This window comes from Pinus tabuliformis, chromosome 1_2 (assembly GCF_031772625.1).
Source record: "Pinus tabuliformis cultivar Carrire ecotype Pingquan chromosome 1_2, CPIR1, whole genome shotgun sequence".
NCBI classification, from domain to species: Eukaryota; Viridiplantae; Streptophyta; class Pinopsida; order Pinales; family Pinaceae; genus Pinus; species Pinus tabuliformis.
The window spans coordinates 321,902,012-321,923,908 of NC_142298.1; the positions used below are offsets into that span (position 1 = coordinate 321,902,012).

At 41.7% G+C, this 21,897-nt stretch overlaps 1 protein-coding gene across 1 annotated transcript in view; it reads left to right on the forward strand.

The window, feature by feature from the left end:
- LOC149205664 (inner membrane protein PPF-1, chloroplastic-like) overlaps positions 1 to 21,897 on the forward strand; it is a 335,124-nt gene that overhangs the window by 238,926 nt on the left and 74,301 nt on the right. Inside the window, exon 8 of the mRNA XM_089395137.1 lies at positions 14,039 to 14,142. Within this exon, the coding sequence (XP_089251263.1) occupies positions 14,039 to 14,142 (104 nt within the window). The remainder of the gene's footprint in view (positions 1 to 14,038; positions 14,143 to 21,897) is intronic.

A 21,897-nucleotide genomic window follows, 5' to 3' on the forward strand; every position in this document is an offset into this window, starting at 1 on the left:
CATTCTTGAATGTTACCATAAATGAAGCAGTCTACATAGAACAACCATTGGGATTCGAAGTAAAGGATAGAGAAACTCATGTTTGCAGATTGAAGAAGACACTTTATGGCCTCAAGCAAGCTCCTAGGGCATGGTATGCTAGAATGGATGCATACTTGCAAAGGTTGGGTTTCAGGAAAAGCACGACAAATCCCAATCTCTACATCAAAGTAGAGAATGATGAACCTATCATCATTCCTCTATATGTAGATGATATTTTAATAAATGGCGATGAAGAAAGAATTCAAGAATGTAAGAAATTGCTAGCAGTTGAATTCGACATGAAGGATCTAGGACTTCTGCATTATTATCTGGGACTGGAAGTCTGGTAGGAACCGAATGAAATCTTCCCGGGATAAGGAAAGTATGTGATCAAGCTATTGAAAAGGTTTGATATGTTGGAATGCAAAGCCATGACAGCTCCAATGATCTCAAACTTGAAAATGTTATGGAATTCTGAATCCAGTCCAGTGGATCCTACTAAGTACAAACAACTGATTGACTCCCTGATGTATCTAGTGAATGCTCGGCCATACATTTGTTTTTTAGTGAATGTTCTCAGTCAATTTCAAATGGAGCCTAGACATGATCATTGGATAACTTCCAAGCATATACTGAGATATCTACAGGGAACCGCCCACTACTGCCTGAAGTATGAAAAAGGAAAAGATGTTCATCTAGAAGGATTTACTAATTCCGATTGGGGAGGCAGCGAGAAGGATGGAAGAAGCACTACAGGAGGATGTTTTAGCTTGGGATCCTCCATGGTCTCTTGGATGAGCAGAAAGCAAGAGATAGTGGCTTTGAGTAGTGCTGAGGCTGAGTACATTGCAGCCTGTGATGTAAGTAGGGAAGCAATCTAGTTAAGGAAGATGTTATCTGATCTGTTTGCAGGACCGTTGGACCCTACCATAATACATTGTGATAATACCAGTTGTATAAGACTATCTGAGGACCTGGTATTTCATGGAAAAATGAGGCACATAAACAACAAGTACCATTACATTTGAAAGTTGGTACAAGATAGTGTGATGAAGCTGGAGTATATCCCCACCGATGATCATACTGCTGATATTTTGACAAAATCTCTTCCCAATAAGAAGCTTGTGTATTTTACAAACAAGCTTGGATTGGTGGACATATCTTCCCTAGTTGAGAGGGAGAGATAGACACATCATTCTTGTCTTCATTTTGGAAGAAAGAATGGAGGATTGAGTAATCATTTGGCATCCGATACTCTTTGGGGATGTGGTAGGGCATCCAAGATAAGAGTAGGCAAGAGGACCGATGTTCTTTGAGTGTTGGGGACCCGACATAAGAATAATCCTAGAAGGTCATACTTGGTGAACACCCGCGTGGGTATGTACCTTGAGAGACAATGTTGAAGGTGTCTATAATCATTGGTCTCGCCAACATTGTGCTCTGATCTATAGAAAGGTAGAGCTGTTAGTCAAGGCCTTGCTATGTGACAATGTTGGTTATAATGATGCTATATAGATAGATTACTAGTCCGACTCTCCTTATAAGATCTCTTCAGTATTGAGAAAAGCCATGTACGATTTATGAATACCTCCCTAGTTAAGACGGAGTGTTGAATAAAGTGTAACTAGGTTCGGTCTTCAATAAATATGAAATGTACTTTTGATTCTTGTATTTTGTAAAAGAAAGAAAAATGATTATTGTTATTATTATTGAGCTTGGGTTTCTTGCCCAAGAAATTTGTTTTATAGGTCAAGCACTAATTGAAAGTGCTTCTAGGGTTGTCCTAGGTCAAGAAGTCAAATAGGGACATTGTCATAATATGAAGACCCCATCGAGCATCTTGTAAGTTGTAAAAAGAATTATTTTTTGTATTTTGTTGAACTTTCCAAGACCAAGTCGGCCTAAAAGATGGAACTCGGACCCCTGGGAGGCCTATATAGGAGGCAGTTCGACCTCATTTGGAGACAATCATTCCTCTCTCAGATAGCGAAGAAGGCAAAAGAAGAAGGAGAAGTGTTTTGGGTATCTCTCTCTCTTTATCTCCACACATGCGAAGAATGCTGAAATCCTACAAATTTCTGCTAGGGTTTCTGCAGTCTAGCTAGGGTTTCTTTGTGTGGGTTTGATATGATGAAAAAGGGTTGAAAGAAGGGCCAACAAAGTCCCCTTCTAGATCCAGAAGTCAAATTAGGTCAAGCGAGGCAACTGGAGGCAAAGAAGAAGCAGTTCTTGTCCACACATGCGAAGTAGCAGCGGCTGCTAGGGGGCCGAAGTTGCAGATCTGTAGTTAGGGCAAAAAATCTGTGGCTAGAGGTCGAAGAAGTGTTGCCAGGAGAGAAGATTCTGCTTGGATTTGGAAAGCAGTAAAACAAACACATTATTGAGAAGGTGATCTTGGACTTGGAAGGGCTTTAGTATTGGTCAAAGGTCTTGGTATTCGTCAATAAAGAATCTATAAGAAGAGATTGAAGGGTTTTCCTCTCAAGAGGAGAAGTTTTTCCCTGGCTTGGAGCCTACATCTTGTGTACTTGTATCTTGTTGATCTTCTTGTTTTGGTAGTTGTTTGATGTTTGAAGAACACACTATAATAATAATAAGAAGAAGTTAATCCTAATAAGTAAAAAGACATCACAAGCAGTTATCATAGTTAGAAGAATCATTAATGTTATCTTGCCCTAGATTCTTCAACAATCAACATCCTGCATCCATGTTGACACATCTCCCAAAGATATCCATTGTCAAGGGTCTCCATCTTTTCCAGACTTCCATCAGAGTCTTCATATCTTTTTGGGTGATTTCCTAGTCAAATCTTCTTGGTCTTCTGGATGTTGATTGCCTTTACCATGGTTGCATATCTCACGATCTCTTCCTTCCTTTCATTACACGTTTCATTTTTAGGAGCTTCCAATCAGAGTTCCTCAATTGTAGTCAACCACCTAATACTTCATATGAGGACATATTATGTTGATTTCATCTAGTGTGAACTATGCCTTCCGACATCCTTTCATAGGAGGAGATTCCTTTCCTTTGATCATGCTTCTCAAGATCGAGCAATGATCCATGTTACCAACAACCATACAACATGACTTTATAATATTGAATACAAGCATACATATTACATACCTCATTTACCTTTAGGTCATCTAGGCTTCTTTCAGCAACTTCCTTGATTGAAAAGAGCTTGAACCCCTTGATCTGCTTCATCTCTTATGTCATCATACCATCATCCCATGAATTCCACAAGTTGGAGTTCCTCATGAAACACTTGTTTCCACTCTATATCGGTGAACCCTCTCCATCAGAGAATCTTGAGGATCTTGCATATCCCTAGCGAGTAGATGTTTCCTTTTGACTTGATGTATGATGAGACTTGTCCTGGATGACTTCCCTTTCTTAAGTTTCCATTGAGGTTCTCAAGAGCTATATCCTTCATAGTTGACTATCAAACATCTTTCATGTTTCCTATGGTGATGTCACGAGCTCTTACTTCTAATGCTTTTCCTCTTCCTTGGACTTCTTTCTTTCAACTTTCTCCACTTCTTCGGTGAAACAAACTTCTTCTATATCTTTCTTGTTATTGCCCTTCTTGAGTTTAGGACAATTTTTCCTATAATGCATATAGCATTGGATCTTAGCTATGTTCTTCTTTTCCTTAAGACAAATGTTTGAATTCTTTTTTTCCTCAACCTATTTTTTTCTATCTTGCATAGAAACCACAAGTTGTTGAATGAGATAGCCTTCTTATCCTGTCATCTTCCTTCTCAAATGTATTAGTTACGGGGTGCAACTACACAATTTTAGCATCATTTTTGGCTTAGGAGAAGGACCCCACACGCAGAACTTAGGAACTGTCGCAATATGACTTTATTTTTGGCAGCTAGTGGAATGTGGGGCCCACCCACATGAATAATTCGAACTTGGCCAATGAATGCGTTGGAGGGAATCGAATTAGTGGAAGGAGGGGCCTACAAGAGGCTATGGGGACACAAAGTGATAAAAGAGAAAGGAGCTCTCATTTTGCAGCATTCTGATCATTTGACAAACAAACTTACTTTTGTATGCTCTGCTGCTTAGCGAGTCTACCCGCTGTTTAGCCACGAGTCTTTCGCAGGGAAGATTCAACATCTACTTTGGGGGACTATCTATGCCCGCCCTAGGGAGGCTGTTCCAGAAAAGTTGCAAGGAGTTCCAGCATCGACATACATTCCATCTAGCCACGCAAAGGAGGAGACTGTGTACTTTCTAGGTAGTCAGAAACACACAGAAGAGGATTGAGCCAACCGAGAGGTCCCTAGCTTGCTGGGAGTTCTTGGAGTAGGAAAGGTAGTGGGTTGAGGACATTTTCTCTGAGTTTTGCAGCCAGCCAGACAGTGATTATAGCAGTATGCATTTCTGGGTAGAGGGACTGCACAGAGGCCTCTAATAGCAAATTCGTGGGGCTTAGGAGAGGAGCCATCCAGGCCAAGGATCATCCGGGGAGCAAGGAATCAGTTATCACAGGTGAACCTAGCCTTTGAGCGGTGTTTCTAGGAGGATTTGCAGGTTGTTTGCTGCAAATCGAATTTGGCAGTAGCAGTGGGAGAGGGGCTCCAATGAGGCCGAAAAGCCAAAGTCAAAATCAGAGAAATTCCCTTCTGGGTTTTTTCTGGGTTTTGTCCAAGTAGTCTAAGGCTGAAAGGACATAATTTTCTAGGCGGTTTTTGGGAACATTCCAGTAGGTCAAAGTCCAATTTTACTGGGACAGCGTAGTACAGAGTGGTGCAACAACTGAGCAACCATCACCTCAGCTATTCCATCACGTGGGCTTGGTCCAGCTTGTCCTTAAGACTTCATTTATATTGTACCTATGCTCTCAGAGTTTATAATATATGGCTCAACAGTTCCAGATTTACAGTGTCTTATGGGTGTTTAATGCATGTTTTTAATTTTATGCTGTTGCACTATTTCTTTGTTTAGAATATCACTTATATTCCTTCTTAGGAACATTAGAGTGGTATTAGAACCTAGTTCTTGGCTCATCTGTGGGGTTGGTTTCCTATGAGAGGAGAAGACCGGGAGAACATCACTTAACGGAGGCAGAGGTACAAGAGCAGAGAAAGGGAGCTAGAAATTACACCAGACATGGAGGAAAATGGGAAAGTAGTGGTCGAAGAGGAGGAAATGGTAGAGCCCAAGCACATGGAGGAGATGGCTTTCGATAGCCTCTTGAGGGCTTTGAGTGACTTGGCCAAGGGGCAAAAAGACATGCTGGAGGAGATCAAATCACAGAATAGAGACAGGGCCACACCTAGAGGGTTTTTGTGTGGAGAAACTTTCGGGGTTCTTAGCCTTTCGATCACCCCTCACCAGCAACGCAACGCCCTTCAGTGAGTGTGCCCATTAGGGCTACACTACCCTCTTTTGTGCCTATAACACAAATCGAACCAGCAAGGGAGGAAGACGCTCCCCATATGGGGGACTACTTCAGAGAGTGGCAAACAGTGGACAAAGATTTCAATGGAGCCCTCTCCTTCAGAGATTACTGCAAACTCAAGCAGAGTGAGAGGAACAAGGGGTACAGAGTACAAGGGACCCAAAACTATGAGTTGCAGAGAACTATAGGGAGGATGTATTTCCTTACATTTGATGGCATTGCCCAGTGAATAGCCAGGGCTTGGGTTGAAAAGATGGACACATACGTTCAACTCAACTGGATGACGGAGCAGGAAGCCATTAAGATGGAAGCGTTGCACTTGGAGGGGGAAGCCCACAACTGGTGGTTTCACGACCTAACCACTTTGGGTCATGCCCAGATAGTTTCTTATGAGGACTTCACCAGGAGGGTGGTGAATCAATTTGATTAGAGGGATCCAGAGGCATCTTTCATGGAGCTGACACAACTGCGCCAGACAGGCAACCCAGAGCAATACTTTTTTGATTTTTTGCGTGTTAGTGATGGTCCCGGATTTGTCCGAGGCCAGGAGGGTATACACCTTCATTGAGGGCTTGGTTGAGCCTCTTCGTGGACTGGTGAAGTCACGCATACTATGTTGTAGGAAACGGTGGTGTGCGCCAGAGATTTGCAGGGGGCCATCCCTAAGACCAAAGCGCCATTTCCTGCACGGACCCCTTTCCCACAGGAGGGGCATGAGACTAGACCCCCACCACTGAGGACCACACAGGGGAGGGGGTAGCTAGATGAGGAGACATGGAAGGACCTTTGGAGGAGGAAGCTATGCTTCACATGCAGAGAGTCCTGGGCACGAGGCCATAGGTGCACATCAGGTAGAGCGCATTACATTGAGGTCTTTTCTGACAGTGACCAGGAGGACGAGGTGGAGCCGGATTGTGGTAGGATAGATGGAGAGAGTTTGGGGGACAAAGGGCCACTACCACCACCACCTCCACCGGGAGGGGCATCTCTTGCCTCATTAGGGGGAGTCCTTGCTTCTCTATGTGGGACTCCTAAGTTTTTGACACTCAGGATCAGAGGTATGGTACTGGGACAAAGGGTGTCGGTACTAGTGGACAGTGGGGCTACCCACAACTTCATAGATGCACAGCTGGTCCAGAGGAGGGGCCTCACCACAACAGAGTTTGAGGGGTTCTTTGTCCTAGTACTAGGTGACCTTACCATCTAGTGTACCAGATACGTGCCCTCCTTGATAGTAGTTATGGGAATCTACTCGATGAAGGACCACTTCTTTGTGGTTGATGTGCTAGACACCAAAGTGGTGATGGGTGTCTAGTGGTTGTATTATGATGGGTGTCTAGTGGCTGTATTACCTGGGGTGAGTCACAACAGATTGGAGGAAACTTGAGATGGAGTTCATGGGGCTAGATGGCAAACTGGTGGTCTTGAGAGGCATGTAGTCTTATCTGCCTCATATAGTTTCAGCCCATAGGATGGAGGCAAATCTTCGACATGGGGACATTGCATGGGCAGTCGAGTTGAGGATCTTAGAGGTTGGGAGACATGCATAGTCACCACTCGCAGACATATAGTCTCTACTAGACAGGTACATAGTAGTATTGAGAGACATTCCACCAGGGCAGCCACCGGTCAGAGGGTTTGAGCACATCATTGAGCTGGAGCTGGCGATACAGGCAGTCATCACTACTCCTTAGAGGCACCCCAAAGCCTATAAGGACGAGATAGAGAAGGCTATTCAGGAGCTGCTTGTGTTGGCCACATTAGGCCTAGTTCCTGTCCTTTCGCTTCTTCCGTAGTGCTGGTTAAGAAGAAAGATAGGACCCTCAAGAACCGGTACCCCATTCCCCGCATTGATGAGCTGATGGATGAGCTTAGAGGAGCCAAGTACTTCTTTAAGATTGATCTGCATTCGGGGTACCACCAGATCAAAGTTCAGGATCAGGACATCCCAAAGACAACATTCCGGTGCCACTATGGGTACTTTGAGTTTCTGGTCATGCCATTTGGGCTGGCCAACGCTCCCGCCACATTTCAGTCTTGCATGAACCATATCTTTCGAGGGCAGCTGAGGAGGTTCATGCTAGTATTTTTTGATGACATCCTGATCTATAGCCGGACGTGGGAGGAACACCTCCAATACTTGGAGGAGGTATTGCGCATTCTGGAGGAGCAACAATGTTATGCCAAGCTCTCTAGGTGCGAGTTTGGATTGACGAAGATGCAACACATATCAGAGTTGCGCAATGGTTGGTGACCAACAACATCCAGACATGAGTAGCATGACAGGTGATGATGCAGAGACAGGGTGTTGTTTCAATGGGTTGCAATACTAGAATGCATTCCTCGCTAAGAGGGAGTGTTATTTTTTGTAGCATCGGATGTGTTATAGCCTTGAAATTTTGTGGAAAGGCTAGAATACATGGGATCTCCAAAACCTAGAAATCATTTACGGAAATTCCACCTAGAGACAACTTAATTAGATTATTAGTCTTTTTTTAAATATTTCCTAAGCCTAAACTTAGGGAATATGACTAATTAATCAAAATTAATTAATTCATAGTGAGAATGTTCTAGAAAAGTACATGGATCGATTTCTAGTTAATCCTAGCCATCGATTAAGATTTAATCGTGGTTGTTGAAGTCTCAAAAGAGGGTTATAAGAAGAAAGTCGATGGGGTTTGGAGAATACACTTGCAGAGTTCGATTTTGCTGAGAAATCAATTTCCAGAGTGGCAACTATGTGTTGTCAGAAGTAAGGGGCAGAGATAATGAGGCTAGAGGAAGCTTTTCCAATCCAGTGAGTGCATAGCATTGAGACAGTGAGTTCCACAGAGAAGCAGTGCAATGCTTCATAGGGGACGCCGTATTTTGTTGGGGAGAAGCAGTGATTTAGTGCCAGAAGCTGGAGTGGGAGCTCGGAGGCTAGGAGAGTCCATTTCCCAGACAACAACTGATTAGTTAGCAAGAGAGACGTTTGTCCAAGTTGTGCGATGTAGAATTGCGTAGGTTGACACAGGGACTGCGCAGAGGCAACAGAGAGCAGCTCATCTTGAGCCAAGGTCAGTGTCAGATCACCGGTGGGAGTGAGATTTTTCTCACTAGAATTCGGTCAGTCATTTCTCTGTATGGTTTGCTAGATTTGAGCATCCATAGTCTTGTACTCAGATTTACTATTGCATAATAACAAAACCTTCAATTGCTGCACCAATTTCCCCAAGTTGGGTTTTTTTTGTGGACATTGGTCCAAAAATAACTGTGCACTTGTGTGTGTGTGCATCTATTCTTCCAGCATTATTTTATTCCGCGGTATTGTATTTGTGAAGGCTGCAACGTATTAGTTATGATATTTACTGTAGGATGCAGTAAATAATTTGTTCAAGTTATTTAACAAATAGAAGAAACTTAATCAGTTGTTGCAGTGGGGTTCAGGGTTTCCGAATTTTCACGTATTGCTTTGTGATCCAATCTTCAAGTGAACCCTTTCTTAAACCTCAATAGGTTGAAGTATTTGCATATCAAGTAGCCCTAGCTTATAGGGGTCTTAATGTAGTTTGGGTATATGATACATTGCTTCCTTATCAAGAACTGAGCCTTGTCCAACATAGGGGATATTTACGTAGCCTATTTTCATCACCTTGAACCTTTCACTTAGCATATCCTTATAGGTGAATACAGGGAAGCCTCCCATGCAGTGAAATTCTACTAAAGAGTAGGAGGAGAATTGCTGAGGTGGGAGCAACAATATCTCATTGTTGCTATAGGATCTGGCTCTCGCCTTGTGAACGCCATCACAAGACCTGCTTGATTTTGCGGCGATAGGTACCTTTCCCATAAAAAAATAGATTTTTCGGGTACCATTCCCCTCATGTAGCAGGTCCACAGGTTTGGAACAACCCGAGAGGTTTGAGATTCATGATCGGGAATCTCAAGTATGTAGGTGGAAGAAAGCCCTCTATGGCTTGAAGCAAAACACCCTGGGCATAGCATGAGAGGATTGATAGCTGTCTGATGAAGCTGATATTCACTAGGAGTGAAGCCGATCCAAACCTTTGCTTGAAGGTTGTGGATGATAGACCTCTCATACTGGCACCTTCTGAGGACGACCTCTTTCTGACAGGTGCAGACCCTCTCATTTGCAAAAGTAAGAGGGAGTTGGATTCCGGATTTGGAATGGTGAAATGCAAGCCCGTGACTACCTCGATGGAGCTTAACTTTTAGAAGTTATGTGGTAGTGATGCTGGACCAGATTTGGGAAATGCCTCTGAGTTTCATAAACTCATTCGCATTGATGTTCTTGGTGAACTTCCGTCCAGATATATGTTTTGCAGTTAGCATGTTGGGCTCATATTTGGTTGAGCCTCACTAGATTGGTGCCAAGAATTTTCTGAGATATCTTTAGGGCACAATCTCTCATGGATTGAGATACACTGTTGGAAATGTGAAGCTGCATGACTATTCGAATGCTGATTGGGCAGGTAGTGTGGAGGATCTCAAGAGCACTTCTGAGTGCTGATTCTCTTTGGGTTCTGCTCGATATTCTAGATGAGCAGAAAGCAGAAGTCGGTTGCTATAAGCACTGCTGAGACTAAATGCATAGCTACGAGTATGACCTCGTGTGAAACTGCCTAGTTGCGGAAGCTCTTCAGTGAGTTGTTTGTACACATGATGGATACCACCATGATCTTTTGTGTTAATGAGGGGGGGATTCGATTGTTGAGGAATCCCGTATTCTATGATTGCTCCAGTATATAGACATCAGATACTACCTTATCTGGGATATGGTACGTCGATGAGCGAGGAGGCTCTATCGCATTAAGACTGATGTACAGGTCGCAGACATTCTGTCAAAGCCCCGAGGAAAGGTCAAATTTGTGACTTTCCTTAACAACTTGGAGTCATTGAGAGACCGCCTTATGAGGGTCTTGCATGTTGCATGCATTCAGCTCTGGGAGCTTCAGGGGGCTTGGGGTACTTATTGGAGCAACAAGCGACCATAGGGCGACTCATCCTCCCCTAATGGTGCGCTGTGTATAGGGTGAATGGCTCAACCTTCCCCTCTGATACCCCGTGGCGACTTAGGGACAGGATGAGTGGTTCTCCTGTCGAGGCATCCTACCCATGCAGTCTGGGACTCATGGGAAGTACCTCTCATCTGGCCAATGAGCAGAGAAATGGGGTTAGGGACCATAGTAGTACTATTGATGGACGCATCGTTGTATCTATTGTAATCCCTATGCTAGGATTACCTCCATTGATTTGGGATCAATGAAACTAATCTGGGATCAGTAAGAGTGGTATGACACACTCTCTTCATGGAACTGACTTCGGGTCAGTAGAGAATGGTATGAGACATTCTCGATCAATTCTTTTTCTTCATGGTTCAGCAGAGCTGAGCAAAGCAGAGAAGAGTTCAGCAGAGCAGAGCAGAGCTCAGTAGAGCAAAGTAGAGCAGAGTAGAGCAGTGCAGGGCATTGATGGCAGAGATAGTACAGTCGGACAGATGGATTAGCGGATGGAGTTCTCCCTAGTTGAGAGGGAGTGTTAAAAGTAGAATCTAGGGCTAAACTCCACATGGGTCATCTTATTTATGGCAGCTGATATTTTTCTTGGATCCCTCTCATCGAGAGGTGTGGGATTGATCTAAAGATCATTCAATTCCGATAAGTATTCATGGAGTTATGAATTTATTTGTGTTATAAGGCAATTCGTCAAGGTTGGCCAACAACCAAATAAACCCCACATGTGCTCAATGTTTTAGTATAAAAGGAGATGACTTGAGAGTCATTTCACACACACTTCTATCTTGATTTCTCTCCACTTGTCTTGGGTTTTAGTGGAAGAGAAATCTAGGAGTGGAAGTCCTAGATGTTGGAGGAAAAGAGGCTGCCCTAGCCGCAACAAAGAAGGCAAGCCAGCAAAGCGATGGAAGGGTTCTATGCGTGGAACTAAAGGAGCTTAAGGAAGAAGCCTAATGCAATCCTAGAAGGCATCCCTAAACGTTGTCCTAAAGGCAACCCTAAATGTTGTCCTAAAGGCAGCCCTAACACAGTCCTAAAGGCAGCCCTAACGCTACCCTAAGGCAGCCCCAACGCTACCCTAAGGCAGCCCCAACCTACGCTATCTCAAGGGTATCCTAGCCGCTGTTAAGATGAAGATAGACGCTGTCCTAAACATACTAATGGTGCCCTAGACGCAGGCCTAATGGGCAGAAAGGGAGCACTGTTTTAAGGCCTAAAACAAGGCATCGAGTTGCTGAAAGGAGGCCGAGGGTAGGCTGAGTTAAAGAAGGGTTGTTTGGGGTAGCGGAAAGGTGGGCTGTAGGTGTCAACGTGGGACTGTGGTAGGCCACAGTCCTAACCACTGCAAAACAGGGACAACATGGAGAGTTTGAGGGCTCAAACATGCCCAGGACAACAGTGCTAGTAAATGGGACAATTGGGTAACATGGTGTTGCTAAGACACATGAGACAACAACAAGGTATGGCAAGGCTAACGGGACAACAACAAGGTATGGCAAGGCTAAGGGGACAACAACAAGGTATAGCATGACTGTTAGGGACAACAACAAGGTATGGCAAGGCTAAGGGGACAGTAGCAAGATATAGCATGACTGTTAGGGACAAAAACTACAACAATATATCTAGGCAACAGTGGCAAGGGACAACTGCATAGTAAATGGGATAGCAAAGGAATGCTAAGGCAAAGCATGGACAACATGTTGTAGCATGGCAAGCATGGACAACATGCCAAGCATGGTGCAATACGACAAGCATGGACGACATGGATAACAGTGGTAAGCATGGTGTTGCAAGCACATGACACATGGGACAGCAGTGCAGCATGAGGTGCAATAGTATGATGTGTACAACATGGTCATGAGGTCCAACATTATGATGATGGGTGCAGCATGGTGCAGCACGGTGAGGTGCAGCATGATGACGAGATGCAGCACAATGATAGGTGAAGGAATCACCTTGGAGAATCAGTTGAAGCAGCATGTCTTCAACTGATCTCATGTATCATCTTCTTAGAGATGATCTATGCTCTTATTTAGATAAGTCAAAGTGTTGACTTCTGTTGTATATGTACTATCTTTCTCTCTCTCTCTCTCTGTGCTGAACTATTGAAGAACATATAAGAAGAATTGATCAAGGGTTTCCCCACATTGGAGTTTGTCCTTGGCTAGCGCCACATCTTGTGTCCTCTTGTCTTGGCTTGTCTTTTGTGATTTATGTTTATATTGTATTTGCAGTTTACTTTAATGTTGATGTGATTGCTAATCTGGAAAAGATATTGAGCTAACTGTGAAAATTGAATTAAATTGCTCTAAGCATAAACATACCTAAAATTTAACAAAAATAGGACAACCTTCTTCATATCGAATTTGAGAAGCTTGACCCTTAAACGACGACTAAAATGAGTGACCTTGCAGTTCTCTTGTGGCTGAGTCCCTTGTAGGAATAGAGGCACTTGGGTCGCTAGAAGTCCTGGGTAGGTATTGTTAATGAGGCATTAACCTCCTTCCCCAACACTTCTCCCAACAACCTTGTTCTAAGACATGCTTCAATAATTGAGGAGAAGGCCTTCACCTTAGAATAGGCATATAATTAAAATTAACCGAGATCTTGCATCACACATAGGTAGATCTTGCATTCGTTCATCTTGCATTTCAATTGATTATTGTAAATTGGATTGTGAGCTCATTTCATACTTGCAAGTCTTACCTTGCTGTACTTGTCATTTTCAAGTTTACTGTTTCTTGAATATCATCTTTACTTGAAGTACAAGTCTTATTAATATTGCAAGCTTATCTCTTATTGTTCATATATCTAATTGCTTTAATCTCTTGATCTCTTGTACTAACCTTGTGTTGCAGCAATGCCTATCTTATAGCTTGATATCATTTATTATTGTGCAAGTACTTTAATTCATATTTTGAGAATTGTTATTAAGGCACTGGTCCGTCAGTCTTTATCATTCTAAAGTGTTATATTGATCAAATTGAAAATCTATTTTAACGCTTACATTGCTCATTAATAATCACACTTGCCAATTAACTTTAAATCAAGTTGTCTAGAGAAGTAATTACCTTGCTCTTAGTCTTCTAGAACTTGTCTCAACAAGCTGTCCTTTTCCATTCATCTTTAGGGACTACCCCCCATAACTTGTCTAGGAGAGCTTAGACAGAGTGAGTAGGGAATAGGTGACAGCCCCAGCTCTGAGCGTTGTGCCTTAGGTGTACACTTTGGGCGACAAGTCCCACTCTAGCTCTTACACTCTGACCTTGAGTTTCTCAACATTGTTCTTCTGCAATAAAAAATGTTTCAAGTTGGTATAATATGTCAAGTATATAAAAGTGACAACTCTTATAAGCCTATGTATGTTTCCCCCACAAGACTAAAGTGGAGGAAAGTATCATTTAATTTTGCATATATCATTGCTTTGTGTACTATTGCTACTAGTATTACTGTACTTGATATGCAAGGAGTGAATTTCAGATACCAGAACATATGTGTGCTTTTTCATTTACTATTCTCAGATCTCATGTTGAATTCATGGACTTGAGAGGTTTGTTTAGTTATCGCTGTTTTGTTCCATTTTCAGGCTAATGATCCAAGTCAGAAGAATACACAAGCTATTTTAAAGTTTCTTCCACTTATGATTGGTTATTTCTCTCTTTCTGTACCATCAGGGCTTGGTCTGTACTGGTGAGTACTTATGATTTTCAAGGTCACTTATAGTTACGAGGCAAATTTGTTTCTTCACTGCATTGAAATAAAATGGACACATCTTGGTATTTGCGTGTATGATGTAAATATTTAAATGCACTCTGTTCATTGCACAATCTATGATTTTTTATTTCACTTTTGTTAATTTGCATTTTGACTTGCTAAGTTTCCAGGATACAGATATGGATCCATATACATTACATTTTGAGAAACCAGGGTCCAGATACAGCATTGTTAGATCAAGTACAAAAAGTATAATAGTACTTTTAAAAATTTTAAGAAACATATTCAGAGTTGGGAATCAAAACCATTTTGAATCATATCTTTACAACTGAAATCATTAGAGATCATCAACTAGAACAAGACATTAGATATCGCTCACTCACTCACTGTTCTCTTCTTTACTCACTCGGGGGAATATCACTGCTCAATATCAGTCTTGAGTCTCACGTTTACTGCTTGCCAGGTGCAATATCAATCTCAATATCGCTGCTCAAGATTGAGTCAATCTTAAGAGCAGTTGTCAGTGTCTTGCATTGGAAGTGGTGCAGGGTTATCTTATAGAATGTTCTAAGGGGCTTAGGGTTTAAACAAGTGGGAAAAAAATGCAAAAATCCTGAAGGAAACCCCCAAAACTACGTTGAATTTTCCTTGGGATCCATGCATGGTGGGGTTGTTTCGTTCAATCCACTTTCAAAAATCGGGAACTGCCTCCAGATTCTTTGGATATGCCTAGCAGGCAGATTCTTATGTGTATCCAGATCCAAAATGGGGAACCAGAGCCAGGACCCTCTGGATCTGGTAATACTTTGAGTTGGTACCAAATTATATGTTGATGGAGAAGAACTGACCATGGTCATCTTCGAAGGTAGGTTGAATTGGCAGGGCTGGGCATAGTGCAGGTTAATTGTGGTTAAAATGGGTTGATTATTGGAAAAATGAATAGGTTTCCTTTCACTGTTATTAATGCCATCCAATCAACAGCATGGTGGAGAGCAGACAAGATCCAGGACAGGAACTTTGTCAATCACTTACAGCCAGCCTGCTTAGGGAGCTGTGATGCCTCCTTGTTTTTGGGAGGGCCAAATATGTCACATCACTTTGTGGTGGGGGGTGATGGGGGGTGGGAATTGAACACTGATGGGTAGAATATCACCAGCCTTGGTTTACCAACAAGTCAAGCCCCTGATGCAAACATTGGATTGATTATTGATGCATTCAAAGCCCAAGGCTATGAAACATAGGATGTAATGTTCCTTCCTAGAATGATTTCCCAAAAGTTAATTTCACAATTTTGCATTTTTGACTATTATGGGGGCCCATGAAATTTTGGGGATGAGAGTTAGGAGATGGGGGCCGAAATAATTTTGTTAGTGGAATGTGGGGGCCACACCCACATGTAATATGCACCCCTTGAATAGGGAAGTCAAAGTTTCCAAGGAGAGAGGTCGAAATGGTGGATGGGGGGACCCACATGGGAAGGCAAGTCAAAATTAAAAAGAAGGGGCATAGCAGCTATTGGGGCCTTTTGTCAAGTTAACTATTTTCTTGTTGCTCAAGTTGCTACGCTGTGTCACAGGTGCTGTTTGCACAGAGATTTCCAAGGAGACAGCTCATCCTTATTTCGATTGACCTTGAATGCCACCCGAGGGAGGTAGATTTGCTGTTGCATTTGACGGAGATTTGTGGAGATTCTGGGAGCATCTTTCAGCCATATCTCTCGCTAATTTGTGCTCCAGGAGGACGTGGTAGAGGATCACGTGCCACTCATCTTAGCTATTTTCCAGGGGGTGCTTGCCTGGAGAAATTAAGTGTAGCTGCTCCAGGCGAAGGCTAAGCCTTGTGAGGAGTTTTGGGGCTAGAGATTGCTGCTCTGGGGCAGATCGAATTTCTCTTCTCCAGGGCCTGCACAAGAGACTAATTCTGGGCACACGTGGGGAGTTGAGGAAGGGATTTGTGGAGTTGGGTTGTGTAGGGGATTTGAGGAAGTCATCCGGAGGGAGTGAAACTCAACATTTTGGAGTGATTGGAGGGCTGCTATAGTGATTTTCCAGGAAGGCCGTATTTTCCAGCCAGTTGAGGAGGACGTGATATTTGGGGGTCAATTTTGGGGGTTAGAATTGTTGTAAAATGTAACTAGGTTCGGTCTTCATAACGACATGTAATTATGATCTTTATAAAGAATAAAATTATTTTTGTAATATCTTGTTTCATGGGTTTCATGAGTAAGAGCTTTTATTTCTAAATGGCTCCCATTGATTTAGGATTTGTCAAAGAGTCAATGTCATATGTCAAGAGTATTCTAGTTTATAGGACTACCAAAATAGCCCCCCAAAAGACAAGCGCATTCCTCTTGATGTTGGCCTAAAATATGGAGAAAATAAACTTATCGTCTCACCTAAAATGTCACACCTATTCGGATGTTACGGTCGGCTTAATATATGGTCAAACTACCATATATACCCAGCTAGGCTCTTCGCATTAGGACACAGAAATTGGATCTGTCTCTGAGATTTTCTCATAATAATTACGTGAGAAGTTCAGTGATTTCGGATGGATAACACAGTTCAGGAAATCGGATCCTTCAGTAGTTTCAGAGGGCAGTAGCAGTAAAAGGATTTCAGATTTCGCAATGAAGTATTTCGGAGGTCTGTCCACTGTACAAAATTCGAATAAGGAAGAGACAGTGAGGAGATCTAGTACCAATACCTCACAGATATCTGTGATATTCAGATGGGTAGCAGTGGAGACATGTTCTGATATACATCTCTGAAATTTCTGTGGATAAGAGACAGTAAGGATTCAGATCAGTTATATTCTCGGTGAAGGGCAAGAATACAATTCCTTGGAAGGAAATTCGGATCCCTCTACTATTTGGGTAGCAGCAAAGAAGATGAGATAAAATTCATAGTGCACCACAATAGATCAAAGTGAGAAAGAAGATCTTGAAGACTGTGATGAAAAGATCTTGATGTGAAGATGGAAAGAAGGTCAAAGCGAAGGAAAAATCACAAAGAAGGAAATGCAATCAAGAGAAGCAGTGTCTTGGTCTTGGAGTGGCTAATAGGTCAAGGATCTTGGTCTTGGTATTCGTCAATTGGAATCTCTATAAGAAGAATTTATGTGGGTTTTCCTCTCAAAGTGTGAGAGCTTTTGGCCCTGGCTCATAGCCTACATGATGTGTCTCTTGCGTATTTATGTTCATGAATTGGTTATTGTTTGATGAAGAAGAGCACTAATAATCTTCACCCTTACTTCGCACCCTTAGACTGTCTTCTTCGCATGAGAAAGAGACTGAATTGATGTGTTGAGTGTGTATGCTAATGAGAGAGGAAAGACCCTTATTTATAAGAGTCAATGTCATATGTCAAGAGTATTCTAGTTTATAGGACTATCAAAAGAGCCCTCCAAAAGACAAGCACATTCCTCTTGATGTCGGCCTACAATATGGAGAAAATAAACTTATGTTGGCTCACCTAAAATGTCACACCTATTCGGATGTTAAGGTCGGCTTAACATATGGTCAAACTACTATATATACCCAGCTAGGCTCTTCGCATTAGGACACATAAATCAGATCTGTCTCTGAGATTTTCGCATAACAATTACAGTGAGAAGTTCCGTGATTTCGGATAGGTAACACAGTTCAGGAACTCGGATCTTTCTGTAGTTTCGGAGGGCACTCACAGTAAAAAGATTTCGGATGTCACAATGAAGTATTTCGGAGGTTTGTCCACTGTACAAAATGTGGAAATTCTATCACTGCAACAACTGATTTACTTTTCCTACTTATTTCACCATAAGTTATTCATGAAATTATTTCAATAAACATTAAAATAAACACTGTTGCAGATATCACACCATAATACAGAAACAAACATATGCACAAGAATCAACACATTGACACAGTTATTTTGGACTAATGTCCTCGGAAAAACCCAATGTGGGAAAATTGGTGCAGCAAGGGAGGATTTTATTATTCAGCAATTTTCTAGTACAACAAGGTGCCAAATTGGCTTACCCACAAATAGACAAATTCTCCAGCACTTCTGAAACCAACGTCAGCGCTACTGACCTCTCTGTGATTTGAAACCCTCTGCGTCAGCCTGTTGAGACTCTGCGTAGCCTCTCTCGCCTCTGCGTCACTCCTGCTGCCTCTACATGGATGACGCAGGCCCTGCTGGCTCTATGCAATCTCTGATGCCTCTACATGGCTCCCTCTTGCTCTATGTTTGCCTTTTCTGTCTTTGCGTTGATCTCTTGTCTCTCTGTTCCGTACTTGCTACCTCCTGACTGCTCTCCAGACCACTGGTTCAATTTCTCAGCTAACCTCGCTCCCGAAATTGAACTGACTGGACTCCCTCAGTGTGTTCTCCAAGTGCCCCTCAGGCCTCCTCTTATACTTTTCTTGTTGACAAATCAACGGCCGAGATTAAGTCCGTAATCAACGACTGAGATTAGATCTGGCGTGATCCATAACTTTTGGACCATTCTAACACAGTTTCATATTAATTCACATTAATATTTTATTTTCCCTAAGTTTAGACTTAGGAATTACATTAAAAATATTAATTATTTTAATATCTCCCAAACTGTTTAGAATCTGCCCAAGCCCTTTCTAGGTATTGGAGATCTCATGTGCCTTAGCCTCTCCACCAAGTTTCGTGGCTAGAGTGTATCCGATGCTACCTCAAATCAACACAAAACTCGAATAAGGAAGAGACAGTGAGGAGATCTAGTACCAATACCTCACAGATCTATGTGATATTCGGATGGGTAGCAACAGAGACATGTTCTGATATGCATCTCCGAAATTTCGGTGGATAAGAGACTGTAAGGATTCCGATTAGTTATATTCTCGGGGAAGGGGAAGAATACAATTCTGTGGAAGGAAATTCGGATCCCTCTACTATTTGGGTAGCAGCGAAGAAGATGAGATAAAATTCATAGTGCACCACAGTAGACCACAGCGAGAAAGAAGATCTTGAAGACTATGATGAAAAGATCTTGATGTGAAGATGCGAAGAAGGTAAAAGCAAAGGAAAAATCACGAAGAAGGAAATGCAATCAAGAGAAGCAGTTTCTTGGTCTTGGAGTGGCTAATAGGTCAAGGGTCTTGGTCTTGGTATTCGTCAATTGGAATCTTTATAAGAAGAATTTATGCGGGTTTTTCTCTCAAAGTGTGAGAGGTTTTGGCCCTGGCTCATAGCCTACATGATGTGTCTCTTGTGTATTTATGTTCATGTATTGGTTAATGTTTGATGAAGAAGAGCACTAATAATCTAATGTAAAGAAGATCCTAATCTAAAGAAGTAAAAAGCATTCACAAGTAGTCACTAATGGAAGAGAAATCATCTAACACTAATGCCCTAGATTTCTCAACATGGTATCAGAGCTAAGGTGTTGAAGTCAAAGGAAGGGCATCTAATCAAAGAGACAATTCAAGGAACAAGTTTCAAGGAAGGCATCAATGCAAGTTGAAGGTTATCAAAGCAAAAATATCAAGATCTACATTAAAGAAACAAACCCTAGATCAAAGAAGTAGTCTGCAACAACAAGAGCTTTTGTTTCTATATTTATTATCAAAAGGCCACAAAGACCCTCACCAAGTTGTCTACAAGGCAAGATAGCTCGAAGGACTTTAAAGATGAAGATCACATCATCTTGGAGAAAGTCAAAACCCTAGAAGCATTTTTGATCTACACTACAAGAGAAGTCGAAGTATAGTGAAGGCGAGAAGGCATTGTCATCATTTTCAAGGTTATAAAGCAAGGAAGGATCCTCTCCTTGCCCTAGAAGAAGATCATCCGAGGAAGCAACAAATCATCCTCATCAAAAGGAGCAACCTTTTTCTATTGAAGAAAGGTTGTTTCATTTGGAAGAAGATCATCCAAGAGGGAGCTCTAATACATCTTCTTCAACCATCATCAAAGTGATCAAGGTGAAGATTTCATCTTCACTTGTTAAGTAAGTATTTTTCATTCTTTAATCAATTTGGTAAAATGACTTTGTTTTTGCAAGGAGATCTACAAGTTGGATGGGTCGTCAAAATTCCTTGCATGGAAAAGGAGGATAGATATAGTCCTCTAAGAAGTTGAAGTCATTGAACATATCAATAGAAAAGTCTCCTCTAAATTTATGGAAAGGGATTCTTATGAAAGGTCCCCTCATATAGCAATATTGGAGACATCAAAGAGATATGATAAGCGCGATAAAGAAGTTTACATCACTTAGATTTGATCTGCACAAAAGGTAAATATATCAAAGGATGAAGGATATCTTCATAAGATCTCATCTACAAAATCTAGCAAAGAAGATAATCACCATTGATCTATAATGCACTAACTGATAATCAAAGTGACAGATATCCATGGGGATAAGAAAGTTACCTCACTCAACTTGTGGTTTCTATGCAGGATAAGATGAAGACAAGTTGAGGTCAAAATTGTTGAAGGATCAAGTAAAAGGATTCAGACACTTTGTTGAAAGCAAAGAAGAACATAGCTAATATTCAATGCTATGAACATTACATGAAAGATTGTCCTTAGATTAAGAAGGACAACAACAAGAAGGATAGACAAGAAGTCCATTTCACCGAAGAAGTGGAGGAAGTCGAAAGAAGGAACTCTAAGGAAGAGAAATGTTAGAATTTAGAGCTCGTACCTTAGGGAAACATGAAGGACCGTGTTGATTTTGTGTAGCATCATACGTGTTCTAGCCATGAAATTTGGTGGAGAGGCTAAGGCACATGAGATCTCCAAGACTCAGAAATCGTAAGGTCGGCTTAATGGTCGAACTACTATATATACCCAGCTAGGCTCTTCGCATTAGGACACAAAAATCAGATCTGTATCTGATATTTTCGCATAACAATTACAGTGAGAAGTTTAGTAATTTTGGATGGGTAACACAGTGCAGGAACTTGGATTCTTCTGTAGTTTCGAAGGGAAATCACAGTAAAAGGATTTCTAATGTCATGGTGAAGTATTTCAGAGGTCTGTCACTATACAAAATTCGAATAAGGAAAAGACAGTGAGGAGATCTAGTACCAATACCTCATAGATCTCTGTGATATTCAAATGGATAGCAAGAAAGACATGTTCTGATATACATCTCTGAAATTTTGGTGGATAAGAGATAGTAAGGATTCAAATCAATTATATTCTCGGTGAAGGACAAGAATACAATTATGTGGAAGGAAATTCGGATCCCTCTACTATTTGGGTAGCAACGAAGAAGTTGAGATAAAATTCATTGTGCACCATAGTAGATCACAGCGAGAAAGAAGATCTTGAAGACCATCATGAAAAGATCTTGATTTGAAGATGCAAAGAAGGTCAAAGCAAAGGAAGAATCACAAAGAAGGAAAGATAGTCAAGAGAAGAGGTGTCTTAGTCTTGGAGTGGCTAATAGGTCAAGGGTCTTGGTCTTGGTATTTGTCAATTGGAATCTTTATAAGAAGAATTTGTGCATGTTTTCCTCTCAAAGAGTGAGAGGTTTTGGCCTTGGCTCATAGCCTACATGATGTGTCTCTTGTGTATTTATGTTCATGCATTGGTTACTGTTTGATGAAGAAGAATACTAATAATCTAACATAAAGAAGATCCTAATCTAAAGAAGTAAAAAGCATTCACAAGCAGCCACTAATGGAAGAGAAATCATCTAACTCTAATGCCCTAGATTTCTGAACAAGAACTAGACCAAACCCTTTCTGGGTTTTGATGGGTTTGTCAA